General features: G+C 52.2%; 1 protein-coding gene across 6 annotated transcripts; it reads right to left on the reverse strand.

The window, feature by feature from the left end:
* Positions 1-783: 783 nt before the first annotated feature.
* Positions 784-20859, reverse strand: LOC133357081 (serine protease 23-like). Of its 6 annotated transcripts, XM_061574855.1 has the most exons (6): positions 20737-20817; positions 17114-17232; positions 14278-14370; positions 8913-9014; positions 3851-4253; positions 785-2829 (listed from the first exon to the last, which is right to left on the reverse strand). In XM_061574855.1, the coding sequence occupies exons 5-6, from the start codon at positions 4244-4246 to the stop codon at positions 1837-1839; spliced, it is 1389 nt and encodes a 462-aa protein (XP_061430839.1). In that variant the 5' UTR covers positions 4247-4253; positions 8913-9014; positions 14278-14370; positions 17114-17232; positions 20737-20817; the 3' UTR covers positions 785-1836. The 6 variants fall into 6 exon arrangements, with proteins under 6 accessions (XP_061430837.1, XP_061430839.1, XP_061430838.1 ...); XM_061574854.1 differs by lacking the exon at positions 14278-14370; XM_061574857.1 differs by lacking the exons at positions 17114-17232; positions 20737-20817 and adding an exon at positions 16305-16327.
* Positions 20860-24667: the final 3808 nt, after the last annotated feature.

Below are 24667 nucleotides of genomic sequence, written 5' to 3' on the forward strand. Positions count from 1 at the left end.
ACCTCGTAGTCGACCTGCAAGTCGACCTGCACGTCGACCTTGTAGTCGACCTCGTAATCGACCTGGTAGTTGACCTGGTAGTCAACCTGCAAGTCGACCTCGTAGTCAACCTGCAAGTCGACCTCGTAGTCGACCTCGTAGTCGACCTGCAAGTCGACCTCGTAGTCGACCTGCAAGTCGACCTGGTAGTCAACCTGCAAGTCGACCTCGTAGTCGACCTCGTAGTCGACCTGCAAGTCGACCTCGTAGTCGACCTGCAAGTCGACCTGCAAGTCGACCTGGTAGTCGACCTGCAAGTCGACCTCGTAGTCGACCTGCAAGTCGACCTCGTAGTCGACCTTGTAGCCGACCTCGTAGTCGACCTGCAAGTCGACCTCGTAGTCGACCTGGTAGTCGACCTGCAAGTCGACCTGGTAGTCGACCTGGTAGTCGACGTGCAAGTCGACCTCATAGTCGACCTCGTAGTCGACCTGCAAGCCGACCTGGTAGTCGACCTGCAAGTCGACCTCGCAGTCGACCTGCAAGTCGACCTCGTAGTCGACCTCGTAGTCGACCTGCAAGTCGACCTGGTAGTCGACCTGCAAGTCGACCTGCAAGTCAACTGGTAGTCGACCTTCAAGTCGACCTCGTAGTCGACCTGCAAGTCGACCTGGTAGTCGACCTTCAAGTCGACCTTCAAGTCGACCTGGTAGTCGACCTGCAAGTCGACCTCGTAGTCGACTTGCAAGTCGACCTGCAAGTCGACCTTGTAGTCGACCTCGTAGTCGACCTGCAAGTCGACCTGGTAGTCGACCTGCAAGTCGACCTCGTAGTCGACCTTGTAGTCAACCTCGCAGTCGACCTGCAAGTCGACCTGGTAGTCGACCTCGTAGTCGACCTCGTAGTCGACCTCGTAGTCGACCTGCAAGTCGACCTGCAAGTTGACCTCGTAGTCAACCTGCAAGTCGACCTCGTAGTCGACCTGGTAGTCAACCTGCAAGTCGACCTCGTAGTCGACCTGCAACTTGACCTCCGCCACCGATTCGTCGCACACAGAGACAGCAGCCTCTCCTCGACCTCTTAGTACTCATCAGTGATTAATTAAACATTTTAAAAAATTCCAGGGCGACCAATCTCGATACCTGTGCCATCGGCTCTCACCCATCATCATCATCATCCTCTTCATCGGCCACCGTCATTATCCTCAACGACTATAACCATAGCCCATCACCATCATCATCGCCCATTATCATCATCATCGTCGTCCATCATTATCATTGTCCAGCATCATCGCCCATCATCATCATCGCCCATCATCATCATCGCTCACCATCATCCTCATCATCACCATCATCATCATTACCATGTCCATCATCACCATCATCATCACCATGCCCATCATCACCATCATCATTACCATGCCCATCATCACCATCATCATCACCATCATCATTGCCATCATCATCACCATCATCATCACCATCATCATCACCATGCTCATCATCATCACCATCATCATCACCATGCCCATCATCACCATCATCGGCCATCATTATCATCGCGCATCATCATCGTCCATCATCATCCTCATCATCACCATCATCACCATCATTACCATCATCATCACCATCATCATCATCACCATCATCACCACCATCATCGGCCATCATTATCATCGCGCATCATCATCGTCCATCATCATCCTCATCATCACCATCATCACCATCATTACCATCATCATCACCATCATCATCACCATCATCATCACCATCATCGGCCATCACCATCATCATCACACCATTCCCCATCACCCCATCGCCCACCACCACCACCGCCCACCACCGCCCCCACCACCAATCACCCATCCCTGCAGTCGGCGTAGTTCCCCTTCACCCAGTAGCAAATCTGCGCGAACTTGAGTGCCGTGATCCTCACGGCCACGTTGAAGTCTTGGGCCATCGCCTCGCCCGCCTCGCCCCCCACTTCCACCCACTGGTGGCCCGAGAACACCCCAACAACCTTGCGGGTCCAGCGACGCTTAGCGGCATCGCGCAGACGCAGGTACACGCCCGAGCCGCTCGATCCTGGTCGCGCGTCGCACCGCTGGTACGTCAACTCAGCGCTTTCCTCCGCCACGGCGCAGAAGCGGTACACGAGGCTCGCCGGACGGTCGTCGTCGAAGCCCGAAAAGTGGAGGCGTCGTCCGGCGGGCAACCGACCCGCCGGGGGGCTCACGCCCAACTCCATGAAGCGACGGTCGTGCGGGCGCCTCAACTCGACCACCGCGTAGTCGTAGTCCATGCCGGCGCCCGCGACGTTACCGCCGGGCGACTGCGACTGCGCCGGGCGGATCCAACCCTTGGGTAGGTGCGTGCGACGCACGCGCGACCACCTGAAGCTCGCCTTGTCGAGTGGCTGCTGCTGCCGCCGCGAGCGGTCGGGGCGGCCTTCCCCGCCGCGGCCGCCGGTCTTCCCCTTTTTCTCCCGGCCTCCGCCGCGGCCGCCCCCGCCGCCTCCACGCCGTTCGTCCGGCCCCGCCGAGCGCCGCTTGAGGAAGCCGACGCGCAACCGACGTGCCCCCTTGACGTAGTCGCGGCCGTCGTGCACGCAGTGCGCGGCCGTGAGCACGTGGCGGTCCGACACCAGCACGCCCGTGCAGCCCGTGGAGAGGCGCACCGCCGCCGAGAAGGGGTGCCGCTGGGCGAAGCCGTCCGCCGCGATGGTGAAGCGTCCGTCCGTGCCGTAGATCTGGCGGCGGGGACGGCGGCGGGGTGGACGCGGGGCCGGGCCGCGGGTGTCGAGGCCGTCGATGGCCACCTGGGTGAGCGTGCGGGTGCCGTTGTCGTAGACCTGCGGGGAGGGAGGGGAGGGAGGGGGGGGTGAGCGAGTTCCATTCGCGCTCACGGTGGCTACCAACCACCCGACACGGTCCGTGTTGAGTCACTTCAGTTCTCTGTTTAACCGTGAGTGTGTGTCTGTGTGTGTGGTTGTGTGGCTGTGTGTGGCTGTGTGTGTGGCTGTGTGTGTGGCTGTGTGTGTGGCTGTGTGTGTGTCTGTGTGTGTGTGTCTGTGTGTGTGGCTGTGTGTGTGTCTGTGTGTGTGGCTGTGTGTGTGGCTGTGTGTGTGTGGCTGTGTGTGTCTGTATGTGTGGCTGTGTGTGTGTGAGTGTGTGTGGCTGTGTGTGTGGCTGTGTGTGTGTGAGTATGTGTGTCTGTGTGTGTGTCTGTGTGTGTCTGTGTGTGTGGCTGTGTCTGTGTGTGTGTCTGTGTGTGTCTGTGTGGCTGTGTGTCTGTGTGGCTGTGTGTGTGGATGTGTGTGTGTCTGTGTGTGTGTCTGTGTGTCTGTGTGTGTGTCTGTGTGTGTGGCTGTCTGTTTGTGTGTCTGTGTGTGTTGTGTAGCGGTTAGCGCTACGCTGCGCTATGAACCCGACGACACGGGTTCGATTCTTGCTCACGGCCAACACGATTATCTGAACCGGTCCTGGGCCTCCCCTAGGTCGACTCAGCCCCAAATGCGTACCTGATTCGGTGTGTAAACATCGCCACTGGGGGAGACAAAGGCGGCCGGGCGTGGTGCTGGCCACCCACCCCCTCGTGTACCGTTCTGGCCTTCATAGGTGCTCGGCACACGAGGGGGTGGGTGGCCAGCACTACGCCCGGCCGCCTTTGTCTCCCCAGTGGCACAATGTTTACACACCGCACCGGGTACTCATTCGAGGCTGAGTCGACCTAGGGGAGGCCCAGCACCGGTTCAGATAATCGTCACCGATATTGGCCGTGAGCGGGGAAACGAACCCGGGGTCGCCAGGTGTCGCAGCGCTAACCGCTACACTGACACTCACACACACTCACTCACGATCGTACCCACCCACCGTCTCGTACGACAACTGCTCTTGCAGCTGCTGCAGAAAGTCGACATCCACAGCGCCACCACCGTCACCACCGGCGGGCCCGGCGGGGTGTTGCTGCCACCAGGGCGAGGGGGGGCGGCACGCCAGGGAGGCCACGGGGCCGCAGGCGGCACGCGGCGTGGCTGGAGCTCCGAAGTCCGACGGATCAAGCGGCACGACCCGCAGGTCTCGCACCAGCGGAACGCGCGTCTTGTGCCAGAAGATATCGGCGCGGCTCGGGGTGGGGCACACCCAGAGGGCGACGAGGAGAACGAGAAGCAGCGGCAGTAGGCGATGGTGATGGTGGTGATGGTGGTGATGTGGCGTGTCTCGTCTTTGTTGTGCCGGAGCGCGTCCGTGGCTGTCACGAGGCTCCATCGTGGCGCTGCGTGAGTGAGACGCAGATACGCAGGGGCGGACACGCAAGGTGTTGGACGGAGTTGTTCTGGTAAAAGAAATTGGGGGATGATGATGATGATAGGCGTAATTAGCGTTGAAAGGTCGTGTTCAAGTCGTGGATGTTGTGGGTTTGCTCTCCGACGCACCGGTGGGCTGAAGTATACTACACTATACACTACACTACATTATACACTACTCTATACACTACACTATACACTACATTATACACTACACTATACACTACACTATACACTATACACTACATTATACACTACATTATACACTACACTATACACTACACTATACACTACCCCATGCACTACACTAAACACTACACTATACACTACACTATACACTGCACTATACACTATACACTACACTATACACTACACTATACACTACACTATACACTACACACTACACTATACATGACACTATACACTACACTTTACACTACACTATACACTACACTATACACTACACTAGTATCTAATTGTCGCGATGTTTACGTGACACACCTTACTGGCTGTATCGGGCGGTGGAGGGTTACGACGCAACATTTACACTTACACCGTCAAACCCACAAACCTTTATTACGAATAACATTGCTCGCGAAAAGCCTACGTGTCAAACGAAGCGATTCAACTCAACTATCGAACAGTTTTTTTTGTATTCATATTCTTAGGTTTTTTCGGTAAAGTCAGGTATGTAAAACAATCAAATTAATAAAAGTAAAATAAAAAGAAAATAAAAATCACGACGTTTCGGAGGCAACACAAACTTCGGTCTTCAGGTGGAACCGTCACAGCACGATTGCTGTATCAAGTGAGATAAATTACAAGAAATCAGTCCTTGTATATATACTGGTTTTCTTGGAATCTCTCTTACTTGAAACAGCAATCGTGCTGTGACGGTTCCACCTGAAGACGGAAGCTTGTGTTGCCTCCGAAACGTCGTGATTTTTATTTTATTTTACTTTTATTAATTTTAATTTTTTACCTACGTGACTTTACCGAAAAAAACCTAAGAATATGAATCCTTGCAGTCACGAAAGCTTCAAATCTAGTTTTTCGTGTTTTATTTCACCAGGCTAGCTAAGGCACACTGAGCTGCATTGAAGCCCGTGTTTTCTAAGCCACCCGGTCATCACACGTGGCAGCCCGACAAAGCGACTGCTATCATCATCGTCATCGTCATGGCGTGGACATTTATTGCAGCCCCCAAATAACCTTGAACCGCGTGACGTTGATTCTAAATGTGGAGGGGGAAAAACCGGAGGACCCGAAGATAAATGCACGCGACCACCACGGGGAGGTGCAACATGCAAACTCAACATGTGCAGGTCCCGCATAGATACCCATGATCCCGCATAGAGAACCATGGTTCTACATAGAGACACGTGGTCCCAAATAGAGACACGTGGTGCCAAATAGAGACACGTGGTCCCACATAGAGACCCATGGTGCCACATAGAAACCCACGGTCCCGCAATGTGTACAGTGTGGAAGCTACCCGCATGCCAAATTTCAAGTTTTATTGCATGTCGGGAAGTATGCTAAACATTTCGAACAGACACACACATTCACACATTTCCATTGTATATCTATATAGACAACAATCTTTGGCTCGATTGTCTGGCGGTTGTGTGGCATCTTGAGTCTGGGTCGCTGTCTCACACTGGGTGGTGCACTGCTCGCTGTGAGAAGCTTGCGAGTTGTGAGCTTGTGGGATGGAGTTGCGTGGAACATTCCGCGAACGTTGAAACAGAATCTTGGGGCATCACAACCAATGTGCCATCGCTGCCTTCCTCCTGCTGTGCCCTGCAACTTTGTCTGACATTCCCAGTCTCATCATCGCTACCATCATCATCACCATCATCACCATTATCATCGCTACCATCATCATCACCACCATCATCATCACCATCACTACCATCACCATCACCACCACCACCATCATTATCATAACCACCCCATCCTCCTCCTACTCCCTACACACCACGCGTCCCACCCATCACCACCACATCCTCCTCCTCCTCCTCCCTACACACCACTCGTCCCACCCATCACCACCCCATCCTCCTCCTGCTCCCTGCACACCACTCGTCCCACCCATCACCACTCCTCCTCCCCCCTACACACCACTCGTCCCACCCATCACCACCCATCCTCCTCCTCCTCCCCGCACACCACTCGTCCCACCTATCACCACTCCCCCTCCTCCCCCCTACACACCACTCGTCCCACCCATCACTACCCCACCCTCCTCCTCCTCCCTGCACACCACGCGTCCCACCCATCACCACCCCATCCTCCTCCTCCAGGTGACCTGGTCTTCACCTGAGGACGGCTGCTTGCGTTGTGGCCGAAACGTCGTGAGAATTATTTTATTATGTTTTATTTTTATTATTGTCTTATTTCCCTTCTACGTGACTTTACCGAAAGAACCAAGAAGATGAATCCCTGCAGTCACGAAAGCTTTAAATCGAAAAATTCGTGGGTTTGTTTTTCCATCAAATTCAGCCACGGCGAGTTTGTTTTTTTGAGGGCTGGTGGGGCTCTCCTTACTCGCCCACTCCCCCCCACCACCACCACCCTCCCACCTCTCTCGTGTTCAAGGTCTTCACCTGCTACATCGGTTGTTGTTGGGGAGGCGGGAGGAGGGACATTCCACGTTGCTGTGGACGAGCACGGCTGTCGGGAGTTGATCCCTTGGAGGTTGCAGGGCGCATTCCATTCCGAGTTTACAAAATAAAAATGTATACTGCGCAGTAAACACCTCGATATGCCTACATTCGACAAAACTTTGTTTAGGTATCTCGATTTAAAGCTTTCGTGACTGCAGGGATTCATCTTCTTGGTACTTTCGGTAAAGTCACGTAGATGGGAGATAATAAAATAATAAAAATAAAACACAATAAAATAATTCTCACGACGTTTCGGCCACAACTCTCTTCCCCCTCCAACCCAGCTTAAATATACGCTTCCAAGCCTGGTGGTGTTTCATTCAGACGCTGTCTTTCCGACAGACCTGTTCTTCACCTGAGGACGGCTGCTTGCGTTGTGGCCGAAACGTCGTGAGAATTATTTTATTATGTTTTATTTATTTATTATTTTCCCCTTCTACGTGACTTTACCGAAAGAACTAAGAAGATTTGTTTAGGTATTTAACGAACTTTGGATATATTGTACCATTATTGTACACAGTAAGGTAAAATCAATAAACACACTGAAATTAATCAAACTAAACTAGTTTTATTTTACCAGGTAATGTCCCACTGAGCTGCCCATCACAAGTGATAGTCTCAAAGAAGTGGCTCATCGTGTGGACATGAATATCAGCCAATAACTCTGAACGCGTGGTGATGTGGATTCAAAATGCGGAGGGAAAAACCGGAGGACCCGGAGAAAAATCCACGCGACCACGGGGAGAGAGAGAGAGACACGCAAACTCCAAATATACAGCAGCAGGCGTTGGAGTCGGGTACGAACCCACGACATCCTGTGTACCAGGCGAGGTAATTAACATCTCACCACGGGGAGAGAGAGACACACACAAACTCCAAATGTACAGCAGCAGGCCTCAGGGTCGGGATCGAACCCACGCCCTCCTGTGTACCAGGTGAGGTAGTTAACATCTCACCACGGAGAGAGACACGCACACTACACTATACACTACACTATACACTACACTATACACTACAATACACTACACTATACACTACACTATACACTACAAGACACTACACTATACACTACACTATACACTACACTATACACTACACTATACACTACACTATACACTACAATACACTACACTATACACTACACTATACACTTCTATACACTACTCTATACACTACTCTATACACTACTATACACTACAATACACTACACTATACACTACACTATACACTACTATATACTACACTATATACTACTATACACTACACTATACACTTCTATACACTACACTATACACTACTATACACTACAATACACTACACTATACACTACACTATACACTACACTATACACTACACTATACACTACACTATACACTACACTACACTATACACTACTATACACTACACTATACACTACACTATACACTACACTATACACTACTATACACTAAACTACACTACACTATACACTATACACTACACTATACACTACACTATACACTACTATACACTACACTATACACTACACTATACACTACACTATACACTACTATACACTACACTACACACTACACTATACACTACACTATACACTACACTACACACTATACACTACACTATACACTACACTATACACTACTATACACTACACTTTACACTACACTATACACTACACTACACACTACACTATACACTACTATACACTACACTATACACTACTATACACTGCACTATACACTACTATACACTACACTATACACTACTATACACTATACACTACACTATACACTACTATACACTACTATACACTACACTATACACAGACTCTCGCTCATCGTCCCACCGCGGGCAGCTGTGTCCTGGGCCTGCCCCGGGATCTTCCCCCAGTGTTACCTTGCTGCTGCTGCTGCTACAGTTCCAGGTAGAGTCTACCAGTGGTGGTGGTGGTGGCAGCCTTACCTGGTGGACCGGACCACCTGAACTCGCTCCGGTGGCTCGACTCGGAGCCTGTCCCGGCTTACCGAGCTCCTCACACGATCACGGAGAGTGAGCCCGGCAACCCTGTGGAGAATGGTCGTAAACAATAATGAGAATTTTTACTTATATCTATCGATAAAACAAGTATAACCCGTAAAAACAAAGTTTTTCACTATAAATCCTTTATATGCGTGGCGGCTAGAGTCCTCTCGTCCTCTGGCTTGAGATGGCTGCCACCTATGGGTCAGATGATTGCATTGCATAATTAAGCAATTGGTAATTAAATATAATATTTTTGTCCTAAAAAGTGTAAAATTTTGGAAACAAAAATTTCACGAACATTCATTGTCACGCACAACGAGTCTGTGTGGAAAATGTCAGCTCGATTGGATCACGAAAAGTGGGTTAAAAAACGACCGAAAGATTTGCACGGTCGTAAGCAAGCAAGCAAGCGAACTTAATATAAAGGATTTAAAAATGGAAATTTGTGAATGTGTGTGTCTGCTCGAAATGTTTAACCATACTTCCCGACATGCAAGAAACTTGAAATTTGGCATGTGGGTAGCTTCCAGACTGTACACAATGCAAAAAGTATAAAAATTCACTTTTGTATTTTGGGAAGGGAGGGGGGGGGGGGCTCAACAATGGATATATTTTGCACGGCAAGTGAGCGGTGACGTCACATCTGTGATGTCACCCGCAGGCGGCAGCGTCACGCAGTGTGCCTGCTGACGTCACGCAGTGTGCCTGCTGACGTCACGCAGTGTGCCTGCTGACGTCACGGACCCCCCCCCCCCCACCCTTTGATGTATTCATACAAGACAAGACCAAGGTTCTCTGCAAACCTCCTGGCTACCATCAAAGGTTTGTACACGAAGCCATCCAAATATACAAACACAGACATAATTTCAACCGTGATGAGGGTTACAAACTGAGTAATCATTGGAAAGATGTGATTAACCATGCAAAAAAGATTTAACTACACTTATTTAGCCAATCTTATTTGACAGACAACTATTACAGGTTATTGATAGACAGCCAGGCTTGTTTCTTTTTTCACACTATTGTTATGTAGGCCAGGCTTAGTCACAAACCGTACCTCTCCATAACAAAGGCTCACCCTCTTAAGCCTCACCTTACCATATTAATAAAAGTGTGCCGTACTTGGCCCTTACCCCCCCTCTCCAACCATTATATAAACGGAGTGGTAGCTCTTGTAATCTCTCATTTACTTGATACAAATGTCGTGGCTGTGACGGTTCCACCTGAAGACGGAAGCTTGTGTTGCCTCCGAAACGTCGTGAATTTTATTTTATTTTACTTTTATTAATTTTAATGTTTTACCTACGTGACTTTACCGAAAAAACCTAAGAATATGAATAAGAATCCAAGTCCCGGGCGAAGCCGGGTAGTATAAAGCGAGTAGAAATTAAGTTTATCTGCGTATGGAACGATCGTACAATTCAGATTTATACTCGCTAAAAAGTCAAAGTATATCAAGACTCAAACAAGCGTGAGATGTTGCCCGTCTCTGTCTGGTGGCCCGATGAGGAAGTGGTGGAAATTCCACATTCCCATGGCGGGTCTCTTAAGAGAGGAAAAGCGTCATTAGCGAGCGCAGAATGCGTGCGAGGTTAATTGCGCTGAAGCACCCGTCAACAACACCACGCGTCGCGATGTTCAGGCTGAGTCGACCTAGGGGAGACCCACCACCAATTGCCACCGCTCAATATTCGACAGCCACTTTAACCACTGCCTGCTGTCTTCTTGGTTCTTTCGGTAAAGTCACGTAGAAGGGAAATAATAAAATAATAAAAATAAAACATAATAAAATAATTCTCACGACGTTTCGGCCACAACGCAAGCAGCCGTCTTCAGGTGGAGAACAGGTCTGTCGGGAAGACAGAGTCTGTTTCATTTTTATTATTTTATTATTTTCCTTCTGCGTTCGTCAACGTCAAAAATAACATACGATAGGCGACGTTTCGGCCAATGGGCCTTCTTCATAACACACATTAAAAGTCGGGACATTTGCAATTCAATCATCTGCACCCCCCCCCCCCCCCCTAATTTGAGCTGAATGGTACGACCCGGCACGACATCCACCACCCACCCCTGAATCCAGAGGGGTACGATGAGCAAAGTGGACTGATCCATACTCTTAGTTCTTTCGGTAAAGTCACCATGTAGGTAAAAAAATTAATAAAAATTTATAAAAAATTAAATAAAAATCACGACGTTTCGGAGGCAACACAAGTCTCCGTCATCAGGTGGGACCGTCACAGCCACTTGATGCAGCAAATCTGGCTGTGATGGTTCCACCTGATGACGGAGACTTGTGTTGCCTCCGAAACGTCGTGAGTTTTTATTTTATTTGTATTAAATTTTAATTCATTTTTTTACCCACGTGACTTTACCGAAAGAACTAAGAGAGTATATGAATCCTTGCAGTCACGAAAGCTTCAAATCTAGAAATGGACTGATCCACTCACAAACGGGTATGACTCAGCAACGGTGATGGCAATAACGCGGCTGTGGGAACACTGCAAATCGTAGCAGCCCCCACACCCACCCACCCACACACCCACCCACACACACCCCCTGTGACCGCGTGTCCCATTGGAATATCCCAAACTCCATGCAGAACAAAGGGGGAGGTTAAATCGTGGCGCCTGGGATAATGGTGTGAGACCCGGGGGTGGGATGGGTTGGTGGTGGGGGGGGACGTCTTTGTGGAGGAGGGCGGTTTTTCGTCTCTTGGGTTCACACGGACTGAACCGTGAAGTTCAACAGATGCCTAAGCCTCCGACGAATGTGTTTATACCAGTGCAGGCCTGCACCGTGCAGCCATTGGCAGCAGCAGCAGCATCAGCAGAATCAGCAGCAGCAGCATCAGCAGCAGCATCATCAGCAGCAGCATCATCAGCAGCAGCATCATCATCAGCAGCAGCATCAGCAGCAGTAGCAGCATCAGCAGCAGCATCATCAGCAGCATCAGCAGTAGCAGCAGCAGCATCAGCATCAGCAGCAGCAGCTGAATCATCATCAGCAGCATCAGCAGCAGCAGAATCATCATCAGCAGCATCTTTATCATTGGCAGCATCATCATCTCCAGCAGCAGCATCATCATCAGCGGCAGCAGCATCAGCAGCAGCATCATCAGCAGCATCATCATCATCAGCAGCAGAATCAGCAGCTGCAGCAGCAGCATCAGCAGCAGCGTTATCAGCAGCAGCATCAGCAGCAGTATCATCAGCAGCATCATCAGCAGCAGTAGCAGCAGCATCATCATCAGCGGCAGCAGCATCATCAGCAGCATCAGCAGCAGAATCAGCAGCAGCAGCGTTATCAGCAGCAGCATCAGCAGCAGCATCAGCAGCAGTAGCAGCAGCAGCAGCAGAATCAGCAGCAGCAGCATCATCATCAGCAGCAGCAGCATCAGCATCATCATTAGCAGCAGCATCAGCAGCAGCAGCATCATCAGCAGCAGCATCATCATCATCAGCAGCAGCATCAGCAGCAGCATCATCAGCAGCAGCAGCAGCAGCATCATCAGCAGCAGCAGAATCAGAAGCAGCATCATCAGCAGCAGCATCATCATCAGCAACATCAGCAGCAGCATCATCAGCAGCAGCAGCATCATCAGCAGCATCATCATCAGCATCAGCAGCAGCAACATCATCAGCAGCATCATCAGCAGCAGCATCATCAGCAGCATCATCATCATCATCAGCAGCATCATCAGCAGCATCATCATCAGCATCATCATCAGCAGCATCAGCAGCACCAGCATCATCAGCAGCAGCATCATCAGCAGCAGCAACATCATCAGCAGCATCAGCAGCATCAGCAGCAGAATCATCATCAGCAGCATCATCATCAGCAGCAGCAGCATCATCATCAGCAGCAGCAGCAGCAGCAGCACCAGCATCATCAGCAGCAGCATCAGCACCAGCATCATCAGCAGCATCATCAGCGGCAGAATCATCAGCAGCAGCAACCCATCGTCAACCCAATCCTAGATGGGGTTTTTTTGTTCGTTTAAGTTACAATTGATAAGCTCACACGGTGCCCAACGCACCCCCCCCCGCCAAACACACCAAGCGGTCAGCAACAAGCAGCGCTGTTGAAGGTGTGATGGATTGGGGTGTCACACGTTTGATTAAGTTGAGCAAAGTTGATCATTGGTTTTTTTACCCTTTTATCTGGCAACAAAACTGACACCTTTTTTACGAGGAGTCATGTTTGCATAGACCGCAATACCTGTAGCCATAATGCAAACAAAAAACATAACTCTGATAATGTATGCACTGTCCTTGAAGTTGATTGGTCCACACCCGAGACAGCTTTCCTTAGAGCCTAGTCTCACATGGTGTTGGACCAGATGACGCCAAAAGTCGCACTACTAAAAAAAGGTGTCAGTTTTGTTGCCAGATAAAAGGGTAAAAAACCAATTATCATATTTTTTACTGGCAAATGAGGTACCGATGGGGTTGAGCAAAGTTGTTGTAAGAACTTGGGGAACGGGACGACGAGACGATGTTGGTGGTGGTGGGAGTAGAAGCATTGCAAAGTGGAGCGGTGTCAGGGACTAAGCAGTAAGAGGAGCGAGCTGCAGTGTGGTGAGTGGGTGGCTGAGCGGTTCAATGAGTGCGTGGGAATGGGGTGAGCGAGTGAGTCAGTGAGATGGTGCGTGAGTGGGGGGTTAGGTGGGTGAATGGGCGATTGAGTGGGTGGGTGGGTGAATGAGTGCGCGAACGATTGGGCGAGCGGGGTAGGTGAGTGAATGAGTGACCGGGTGAGTGAGTGGGCGTGTGAATGAGTGAGCGAACGATTGGGCGAGCGGGGTGGGTGAGTGAATGAGTGACTGGGTGAGTGGGTGGGCGAGTGAATGAGTGAGCGAACGATTGGGTGAGCGGGGTGGGTGAGTGAATGAGTGACTGGGTGAGTGAGTGGGCGAGTGAATGAGTGCGCGAACGATTGGGTGAGCGGGGTGGGTGAGTGAATGAGTGACTGGGTGAGTGAGTGGGCGAGTGAATGAGTGAGCGAACGATTGGGCGAGCGGGATAGGTGAGTGAATGAGTGACTGGGTGAGTGAGTGGGCGAGTGAATGAGTGCGCGAACGATTGGGTGAGCGGGGTAGGTGAGTGAATGAGTGACCGGGTGAGTGAGTGGGTGGGTGAATGAGTGCGCGAACGATTGGGCGAGCGGGGTAGGTGAGTGAATGAGTGACTGGGTGAGTGAGTGGGCGTATGAATGAGTGAGCGAACGATTGGGCGAGCGGGGTGGGTGAGTGAATGAGTGACCGGGTGAGTGGGTGGGCGGGTGAATGAGCGAGATGCGTGACCTGCAGTGCGGTGATTGGACACCGTTGTGGACGTGACGATGTCTGTTCCACGCTGCTCACAGAGACAAAGATCCCCCATGTAGCCTCAACAGACTGTTGGGGCAAGAGGGCGTGGGTGGCCAGCACCACGCTGAGTGATGGACGGAGAGACAGATGCATGCGCAGACGGACAGACTGAGTAGTGGATAGACAGACAGATTGACACACAGACGGACAGACTGAGTAGTGGACGGAGAAACCGACACATGGGGTGTGTAGGCGGGCAGACTGAGTGATAGGCAGACAGACGTAAAAAATGACACACAGACGGACAGACTAAGTGGTGGACAGACAGACGGATTGACACACAGACGGACAGACTGAGTGGTGGACAGACAAACAGATTGACACACAGACGAACAGACTGAGTGGTGGACAGACAGACAGATTGACACACAGACGGACAGACTGACTGATGGTGGGACAGACAGATTGACACACAGACGAACAGACTGACTGATGGTGGGACAGACAGATTGACACACAGACGAACAGACTGACTGATGGTGGGACAGACAGATTGACACACAGACGGACAGACTGAGTGGTGGACAGACAAACAGATTGACACACAGACGGACAGACTGAGTGGTGGACAGACAGACAGATTGACACACAGACGAACAGACTGACTGATGGTGGGACAGACAGATTGACACACAGACGAACAGACTGACTGATGGTGGGACAGACGGATTGATACACAGACGAACAGACTGACTGATGGTGGGACAGACAGATTGACACACAGACGGACAGACTGACTGATGGTGGGACAGACGGATTGACACACAGACGAACAGACTGACTGATGGTGGGACAGACAGATTGACACACAGACGGACAGACTGACTGATGGTGGGACAGACGGATTGACACACAGACGGACAGACTGAGTGGTGGACAGACAGACAGATTTACACACAAACGGACAGACTGACTGATGGACAGACAGACAGATTGACACACAGACGGACAGACTGACTGATGGACAGACATACAGATTGACACACAGACGGACAGACTGACTGATGGACAGACAGACAGATTGACACACAGACGGACAGACTGAGTGGTGGTCGGACAGACAGGACAGTCTGAGGCAGAGACAGAGACGCACAGACAGGCTAGCGGACGGAACACAGACACACAGACTGAGCAGACAGACAGACAGACGCACCGACAATCAGCCTGACGGACAGAGGGGGGCATTGTGTGCGCGGCGCGACGTGTAACCCGCAGCGCTGTGAGCCCAGAGGGCACTCGGAGCGAGGTCCAATCATCGTCGCGACCCCCCCCCTCTCTCTCTGCACCCCCCCCCCCTCCACACCCGGTGCTGTGCATTGTGCTCATGGGGAATGTCTTCATTCATTCACTGAGCGCGCGCGTGCGGTCGTATTGCTGTGTGTTTAGCGCCACGGTTGAGTTTACCCACACGATTGCGTGCGGCCCCCGTGATTGACGGTGATCGTGATCGTGATGCTGCTGCTCAAACGTTGCTTTCCCCCCCCCTCCACCCCATTCCGATGAAGTTAAATGACACAGATGGCATGCGATTGTGAGAGGAGCGGTGGTGCAGCGGTCAGCGCGCTCGAACGGTAACGAGGCTGACGAGCGGTGCGGTGGTTCACGAATTGCCCGATGATGCTGGATGTAATTACCAGCGAAACGTCGTGCTACTCAAAAATTGTAAATGTTGTGGTTTCACGCTTCAACACACCGGTGGGGCTAAAGCAGTGAACTATTTTGTCTTTTGTCAACGTGACACTTTTTGCCGATTGGCCGTGTCGGGTGGTGGAGGGTTACGACGCATTTATAAATAACGCGATCCAACACCCAAAAACGTTGATTGTGAATGAGATATTAACGACGAACAATAATGACAATTAAAACTGTGATTTCAAAAACAAAATAAGTGTAAATCCCCTTGCTGGATGTAGATCTCCCAACGCCATGTCAGGCACGTTGTTTGTTCGACCATACTTTACCATTCTGGTCAGTGCGGGCTGCTGGAGTGGTCGTGGTGGGGCGATATTGGTCGTCACCGGTGTTGGCCGTGATTGGGAGTCCAACTCGGGTCACCGGGGTCATAGGGCAGCGAGCGTTCCACTGCACCAACAACGCTCTACCCCAATCGTGGTGAAGTATGATCTCACAAATGCACCCCCCCCGCCACCCCCCCACACCCCCATCATCATCAACATGGAACTGGGAGCTCTTCATCCAGCAGTGGATTGAGCAAAGCGCTGCGTGCTGGGGGAGGCAGGGAGGGAGGGAGTTGGTTAACCCGGAGAATTTCCACGCGTGCTAGGAAGAGGAGGGAGTGGTGTGGGTGGTGGAGGGGTCAACATTCATCAGTGTTGCTGGCCGGGAGGTCAAGGTCAACCACCCCCCCACCCACCCTTTGCTGTACCACGCAATGAACCGGGCTTGCTCCTAGCCCCAGCACAGCGAGGTTCCTGTGCTGGGCACCCTCCACGCCCTCGGAGTGATGAATCGAGGGCGTGAAGCACCACGCCTCGATTGATTTACAGAGACCTCGCTCACAAACGCAGCTCCCCCGCGTTCCACGCGAAATGTGAAACGATGTCAAAACTGAACTCGTTTTTTTAATGCACTGTTGTGTGTTTTTTTTTTCAGCGTTAAAGCCCGCTGAGTTCTACGGCTCTTTGGTTTTTGACCGGTAAGCCGCCTGGCCTATCACAGATGATAGCTCAATGAAGTGGGCTTATCATCATCATCATGATCATATTCTAAACGCGTGTTGATTCAATGTCGGTGGTGAGATGTTAACTACCTCGCTTGGTACACAGGAGGTCGTCGGTTCGATCCCTACCCTGACGCCTGCATATCGAACGTCCGTGTGTTCTCCCCGTGGTCACGTGGATGTTTCGAACCGGGTCCTCCGATTTTTCCCTACACATTGAGAATCAACATCAACACGCGTTTAGAGTGTTTGGTTGCTTGCTAGACATCTCCACGTGATAAGCCACTTCGTTGAGGCTATCATTTGTGGCCAGGTCGCTTTTAAAAAAGAGCCACACAGCTCAGTGGTGCCTTACCTGGTAAAATAAAATAAAATATTTAATACTTAAATCCACACTGCCACGGGGAGAAAGAGAGACACGCAAAGTCCAAATATGCACGCATCAGGGTCGGGATCGAACCCACGATCTCCTGCATACCAGGCGAGGGAGGGAGATAACATTTCGCCGTCGTGAGGATCATCATCGTCATCGATTGCCACCATCACCATCACCACCACCACTCATCATCATCAGCAGCAGCAGCATTGTTATAATTTCAATCGCAATCACCACGATCATCTTCAGTATCGGCAACAGCTGCATCATTCATTATCATGAACTTCAGGAATCAGCACCATCGTAATTACAATCATTATAACAACCATCATCATCATCAGGGCCATCATCCCTCTCACTAAGCACTGATGGGGCAACACCGCTTCACCTACATATTGGGGTACATCCATGCCAGAGGAATGTGGAATTTCCAAATGTTACACTACCGCTGAATAAAGGACTCCCGGCACGCAATGAGGAGGCTATACATCCATCCTGTATACGTCACGCGAACATACACTAGATGAACCGGTCCCCGGCCATAGAAACGGGGAGTTTCCACACGTGCCAACAACTGAGCGAGGCTAAAAATGCTTCGATATTTATTTATTTGTATTTGGAAGCTAAAAAGTAAAGAGGCAAAGAAACGGTTTAGCAATCCCACCGATGGACCCGTCAAATGTCAATGCCATTGACGGGGCGTGTGTGAAATTCTTTCGCACCGTACCCATCCAGCGGTCATCATCGGCGATGCGGCGGCACCCCTGAGAGGCGACTGCCTCGGCCGTGCCACGGCACACACTGACAGGCTGTCGGGGCAAGTGCTGTCAGCGAGTGACACCGATGAAGGCCGGCACGGCACACGAGGGGGTGGGTGGCCAGCACCACACCCGGCCGCTTTCGTCTGCCCCAATTGGCGATGTTTACACACCGCACCAGATACTCATTTTAGGCTGAGTCGACCTAGGAGAGGTCCATGACCGGTTCATAGAATCGTCACTGGGTGTTGGTGGCCGTGAGTGGGAATCGAACACGGGTCGCCGGGTTCGTAGCGTAGCGTAGCGCTAATCGTTCCGCCACCGCTCCCCACATGGACACACACACACATAGACAAAGATCCCCCGTAGAGCCTGCACAGACTGTTGGGGCAAGTGGTGTTAGCGAGTAGCACCTATCACACACAAAGATAAAGATCCCCCATATAGCCTTAACAGACTGTAGGGGCAAGTGCTGTTAGCGAGCACCTATGAAGGCCGGAACGGTACACGAGGGGGTGGGTGGCCAGCACCACGCCCGACCGCCTTTGTCTCCCTAGTGGCGATGTTTACACACCGCACCAGGTACTCATTTGAGGCTGAGTCGACCTAGGGGAGGCCCGGGACTGGTTCAGATAATCCTCACTGGTTGTTGGCCGTGAGCGAGAATCGAACCCGGGTCGCCAGGTTCGTAGCGCAGCGCGCTAACCGCTACACCACCGCTCCCCACGTATCACACACACACACGTACAGACACACACTCACACACACGCACACACACACACGTACAGACACACACTCACGTAAGACACAGACTCACGTACAGACACACACTCACACACACGTACAGACACACACTCACGTACAGACACACACTCACACACACGCACAGACACACACTCACGTACAGACACACACTCACACACACGCACACACACACACACGTACAGACACACACTCACGTACAGACACACACTCACGTACAGACACACACTCACGTACAGACACACAATCACACACACGTACAGACACACACTCACGTACAGACACACACTCACACACACGCACACACACACACGTACAGACACACACACCGCACACACACACACACGTACAGACACACCACTCACGTACAGACACACACTCACGTACAGACACACACTCACGTACAGACACACAATCACACACACGTACAGACACACACTCACGTACAGACACACACTCACACACACGCACACACACACACGTACAGACACACACTCACTTACAGACACACACTCAGTACAGACACACACTCACACACACACGCACACACTCACGTACAGACACACACTCACGTACAGACACACACTCACACACACGTACAGACACACACTCACGGGTTAAACAGAGAACTTAAGTGCTCAACACGGCCGTTTCGGCGCAAAGGTTAAAGCGTAGCCCCTGCAATTCCCATGCTAGGGCTACTGCTGGCGCATCGCCCTCATTGTTCCAACAAGGCACCCCTGAGCGGGAGACGGAATCCAATCTGCCACTTGCAAGGCGAACATCGCCGACAAAATTGCACAGAAGTTTTCCAACTGAGCACACCAACATTTCGTCTGAGTTGTGGACTTGATTGTGTGCCGTGTGTGTGTCGTGTGTGTGTTGTGTTTGTGTGTTGTGTTGTGTGTGTGTGTCGTGTGTGTGTGTGTGTCGTGTGTGTGTGTGGTGTGTGTGTTGTGTTGTGTGTGTTGTGTGTGTTGTGTTTGTGTTCTGTGTGTCGTGTGTGTGTTGTGTGTGTGTTGTGTGTGTTGTGTGTGTGTCGTGTGTGTTGTGTGTCGTGTGTGTGTTGTGTGTGTTGTGTGTGTGTGTCGTGTTGTGTGTGTTGTGTGTGTGTGTTGTGTGTGTGTTGTGTGGTGTGTGTGTTGTGTGTGTGTGTTGGTATGTGTGTTGTGTGTGTGTGTTGTGTGTGTGTGTCGTGTGTTGTGTGTGTGGTGTGTGTATGTTGTATGTGTGTTGTGTATGTGTTGTGTGTGTTGTGTGTGTGTTGTGTGTGTGTTGTGTGTGTGTGTTGTGTGTGTGTTGTGTGTGTGTCGTGTGTGTTCTGTGTGTCGTGTGTGTGTTGTGTGTGTGTCGTGTGTGTGTGTTGTGTGCGTGGGGGGAGCGGTGGCACAGCGGTTAGCGTGCCGCACTATCAATCCGCCCACCCGAGTTTCGATTCTCGTTCACCGGCAACCCCGGTGACGATTTATCTGCACCGGTCCTGGGCGTCCCCTAGGTCGACTCAGCCTGAAATTAGTACTAGCGCGGTGCGTAAACATCGCCACTGGGGAGACAAAGGCGGCCGGGCGTGGTGCTGGCCACCCACCTCCCTCGTGTACCGTTCCGGCCTTCATAGGTGCTCGTTAACAGCACTTGCCTCAACAGTCTGTGAAGGCTATACGGATGATCTTTGTCTTTTTAAATGACATCATCAGGTTTATTTGAAGAGATTTGAAAACGAATTTCTTTTGAACTGCACTAACAGCACTTGCCCCTACAATCTATTAAGCCTACACGGGTGATCTTTGTCTTTGTGTGTGTGTGTGTAATGGACTCACCGGTGCCGTCAGCTGGATGGATCCGCGTCGTGACTCGTGACTCTTGCCGGTGTCGCTCCTCGCTGAGCACCAAACGACGCAGGGACCCCCCCACCACCACCACCCACCACCCAAACTGCTGATGACAGCAGCGGTGCCCGTCACGACCGCTAGACGAGTCGGAACCCCCCCCCCACTCCTCCTCCTAACGGGCGAACTCCCCTCGCTTCCTCTTCACGCACCGACAGCCGATCATCTCGGCAACGTCAACCCCGCGGCTGAAGCCAAGAACGACGAAAAAATATTTTTTTTAAAATATCTTCTCTCTCTCTCTCTTTCTCTGTGTGTCTCACTAAAGTTGTGTTGAATCTGTGGTCTACGTTGTATCTCTCCCCTGTCTCTCTCTGTGTGTGTCTCACTAAAGTCGTGTTGAATATGTGGTCTACGTTGTATCTCTCCCCTGTCTCTCTCTCCACTCCTCCCTGTGTGTCTCACTAAAGTTGCGTTGAATCTGTGGTCTACGTTCGCTCTCTCCCCCTCCTCTCTCTCTCCACTCCTCTGCCTCTCCTATCTCTGGCCTCCGCCCGAGAGAATGAGAGCTGCAATGAATAGCCGACGGGAGTGGAGTGGAGTGGTGGAGGGGGGGGCGGTGTGGAACAGGAGGAGGAGGAACGAGGAGGAGGAGGAGGCGGTGGTGGGAGCAGTCTCCAACGCCCGGGCTCTGTCCTCTAAATCGCAATCTCGAGGTGCTGTTGATATCGCCAAAGTCTCCGCAAACCGCCAACCAACACCGCCACACTTTTATACGCGGCAGCAGCAGCAGCAGCGGCTCCTCCGTGTGGAATTGAGAACCTCTCTGAATGGCAATCCCCTGGCAGCCACAGCGAAGGGAGGGGAGGGAGGGAGGGAGGGAGGGGAGGGAGGGAGAAAGGGAGGGAAGGACGAAGGGTGGGAGGCGAAGAAAGAGGCAAGGAACAAGATGAACCTCTCACGCTACGTGGACTTCCAGTGGAGTATCGTGCAGGCAGAAGTCAATCATGGGGTGCAGTGGGGGATGTTCCCCAAGTATGCTTCAAAAATGTAAATTTAATTAAAAAAATTAAAAAATTAACATAATAAAAAATTTTACGAAATGATGAACGAAGCAAAGTGCCGAATACACCGAGCATCTTCTTGTTTCCATTGATCATAAAAAAAAGAAAAAAAAAGGATGCTTCAATAGTGAAAAAAATTAACCCGTAAAAACAAAGTTTTTCACTCTAAATCCTTTATATGCGTGGCGGCTAGAGTCCTCTCGTCCTCTGGCTTGAGATGGCTGCCACCTATGGGTCAGATGATTGCCTGCCACCATTAAGCAATTGGTAATTAAATATTTAATTTGTTTTCCCTAAACAGTGTCAAATTTTGGAAATTCTTTTTTCACGAAAATTAATTGTCACACACAACGAGTCTGTGTGCAAAATGTCAGCTCGATTGGATCACGGGAAGTGGGTTAAAACACGACCGAAAGATTTGCACGGTCGTAAGCACGCAAGCAAGCACGCAAGTGAACTTAATATAAAGGATTAAAAAAAAGGAGGGGGGGAGGGAGGGGGGCTCCAGCTACCCAACTACGGAGGCACGCGTGAGTGAGTGCGGGCGTGCGGGCTGGCTGGGTTTCACCCGTGTGTGTGTGTGGGGGTGTGTGTGCGTGTGTGCGTGTGTGGGTGCGTGTGTGTGTGTGAGTGCGTGTGTGTATGTGTGTGCGTGTGTGTGTGTGCGTGTGTGTGCGTGTGCGTGTGTGTGCGTGCGTGTGTGTGTGTCTGCGTGTGTGTGTGGGTGTGTGTGCGTGCGTGTGTGTGTTCGTGTATGCGTGTGTGTGCGTGTGTGTGTGCGTGTGTCTGCGTGTGTGTGTGGGTGTGTGTGCGTGTGTGTGTTCGTGTATGCGTGTGTGTGCACAACAACGAGCGGAGCCGGGTGGCTAAAGCACAGCAAGTTGGCACAGTAGGGTGCACAGGTGGTGCATCAGCCAGTCATCTCGGTCATCTCGGTCAGTCGACCTGTGGCACCTGCTGGGACTGCCCCGTGACCTCCTGCCAGCGGGCGTTCGACACTTCACGTGGCCTCAAGGTGCACATGGCCTGGCACAGGCGTCGTGGTGACGTCACCGCCACTTAGTGGTGAATGGCGGTTGTTGTGTGTGCAAGCGCCCGTGGGTGTGGGTGTGTGTGCGTGTGTGCGTGCGTGTGTGTGTGAGTGCGTGTGTGTGCGTGGGTGCAGGGGAGCGCAGGTTCAACCGAGCGAAATGGGAGAAAGAAAAAACACGCACACATCACACCACACACCACATCACACATCACACACACATCACACACACACACAACACCCCACACACACAACACACACACATCACACACACAACACACCACACACACATCACACCACGCACACAACACACACATACATCACACACACATCACACACATTACACACACACATCACACACCAGACGCACACCACACACACATCACACACACAACACACACCACACACATCAAACACAACACATCACACCACACATTACACACAACACATCACACACATCACACACAACACACACACAACACACCACATACACACAACACACACATTACACACACACACACACACACACACCCACACACACTCACACACACAACACACGACACATTAGCCGGGCCAGCAGGTGGGAGGAGCTGAATCGTGTTGAGTGTGGAAGGCGGGTGGAGGGAGGGAGGAGAGATGAGAGGGGAGAGATGCGTTGGTGGAGGGAGGGAGGAGAGGGAGGGAGGAGAGGGGAGGAGAGGGAGGAGAGGGAGGAGAGAGAGGGAGGAGAGGGAGGGAGGAGAGGGAGGGAGGAGAGGGAGGGGAGGAAGGGAGGGAGGAGAGGGAGGGAGGAGAGGGAGGGAGTAGGGAGGAGGGGAGGAGAGGAGGGAGAGGGAGGAGAGGGAGGGAGGAGAGGGAGGGAGGAGAGGGAGGGAGGAGAGGGAGGGAGGAGGAGGGAGGAGTAGGGAGGAGAGGGAGGAGAGGGAGGGAGGAGAGGGAGGGAGTGGAGGAGGGGAGGAGAGGGAGGAGGAGGGAGGGAGGGAGGAGAGGGAGGGAGGAGGGAGGAGGGAGAGAGGGAGGGAGGAGAGGGGAGGGAGAGGGAGGAGGAGGGAGGAGAGGGAGGAGGGAGGGAGGGAGTAGGGGGAGAGGGAGGAGAGGGAGGGAGGAGAGGGAGAGAGGGAGGGAGGAGAGGGAGGGAGGAGAGGGAGGAGAGGAGGGAGGAGGAGAGGGAGGGAGGAGAGGGAGGGAGGAGAGGGAGGAGAGGGAGGGAGGAGAGGGGGAGAGGGAGGGAGGAGAGGGAGGGAGGAGAGGGAGGGAATAGGGAGGAGGAGGGAGAGGGAGGGAGGGAGAGGGAGGAGGGGGGGAGGAGGAGGAGGGAGGGAGGAGAGGGAGGGGGAGAGGAGGAGGGGAGGGAGGAGAGGGAGGGAGGAGAGGGAGGGAGGAGAGGGGGAGGAGGGAGGGAGGAGAGGGGGAGGAGGAGGGAGGAGAGGGAGGGAGGAGAGGGAGGGAGGAGAGGGAGGGAGGAGAGGGAGGGAGGAGGGAGGGGGGGGGGGGAGGGAGGGAGGGAGGGAGGAGAGGGAGGGAGGAGGAGAGGGAGGAGAGGGAGGGAGAGGAGAGGGAGGAGAGGGAGGAGAGGGAGGGAGGAGAGGGATGGGAGGAGGGAGAGGGAGGGAGGAGAGGGAGGAGAGATGAGAGGGAGGAGAGGGAGGAAGGAGGAGGGAGGGGGAGAGGGAGGGAGGAGAGGGAGGGAATAGGGAGGAGAGGGAGGGAGGGAGGGAGGGAGGAGAGGGAGGAGAGGGAGGGAGGAGAGGGAGGGAGGAGAGGGAGGGAGGAGGAGGGAGGAGAGGGAGGGAGGAGAGGGAGGGAGGAGAGGGAGGGAGGAGAGGGA

This window comes from Lethenteron reissneri, chromosome 56 (genome assembly GCF_015708825.2).
Source record: "Lethenteron reissneri isolate LAM-NWPU_2019-01 chromosome 56, ASM1570882v1, whole genome shotgun sequence".
In the NCBI taxonomy this organism is placed as follows: Eukaryota; Metazoa; Chordata; class Hyperoartia; order Petromyzontiformes; family Petromyzontidae; genus Lethenteron; species Lethenteron reissneri.

Coding starts and splice junctions, on each gene's coding strand:
- LOC133357081 (XM_061574853.1), bottom strand. CDS start 4,246: ATGGAGCCTCGTGACAGCCACGGACGCGCTCCGGCACAACAAAGACGA. Junction 2,830..3,850: donor AGCAGTTGTCGTACGAGACG/GTGGGTGGGTAC, acceptor CCCTCCCCGCAG/GTCTACGACAACGGCACCCG.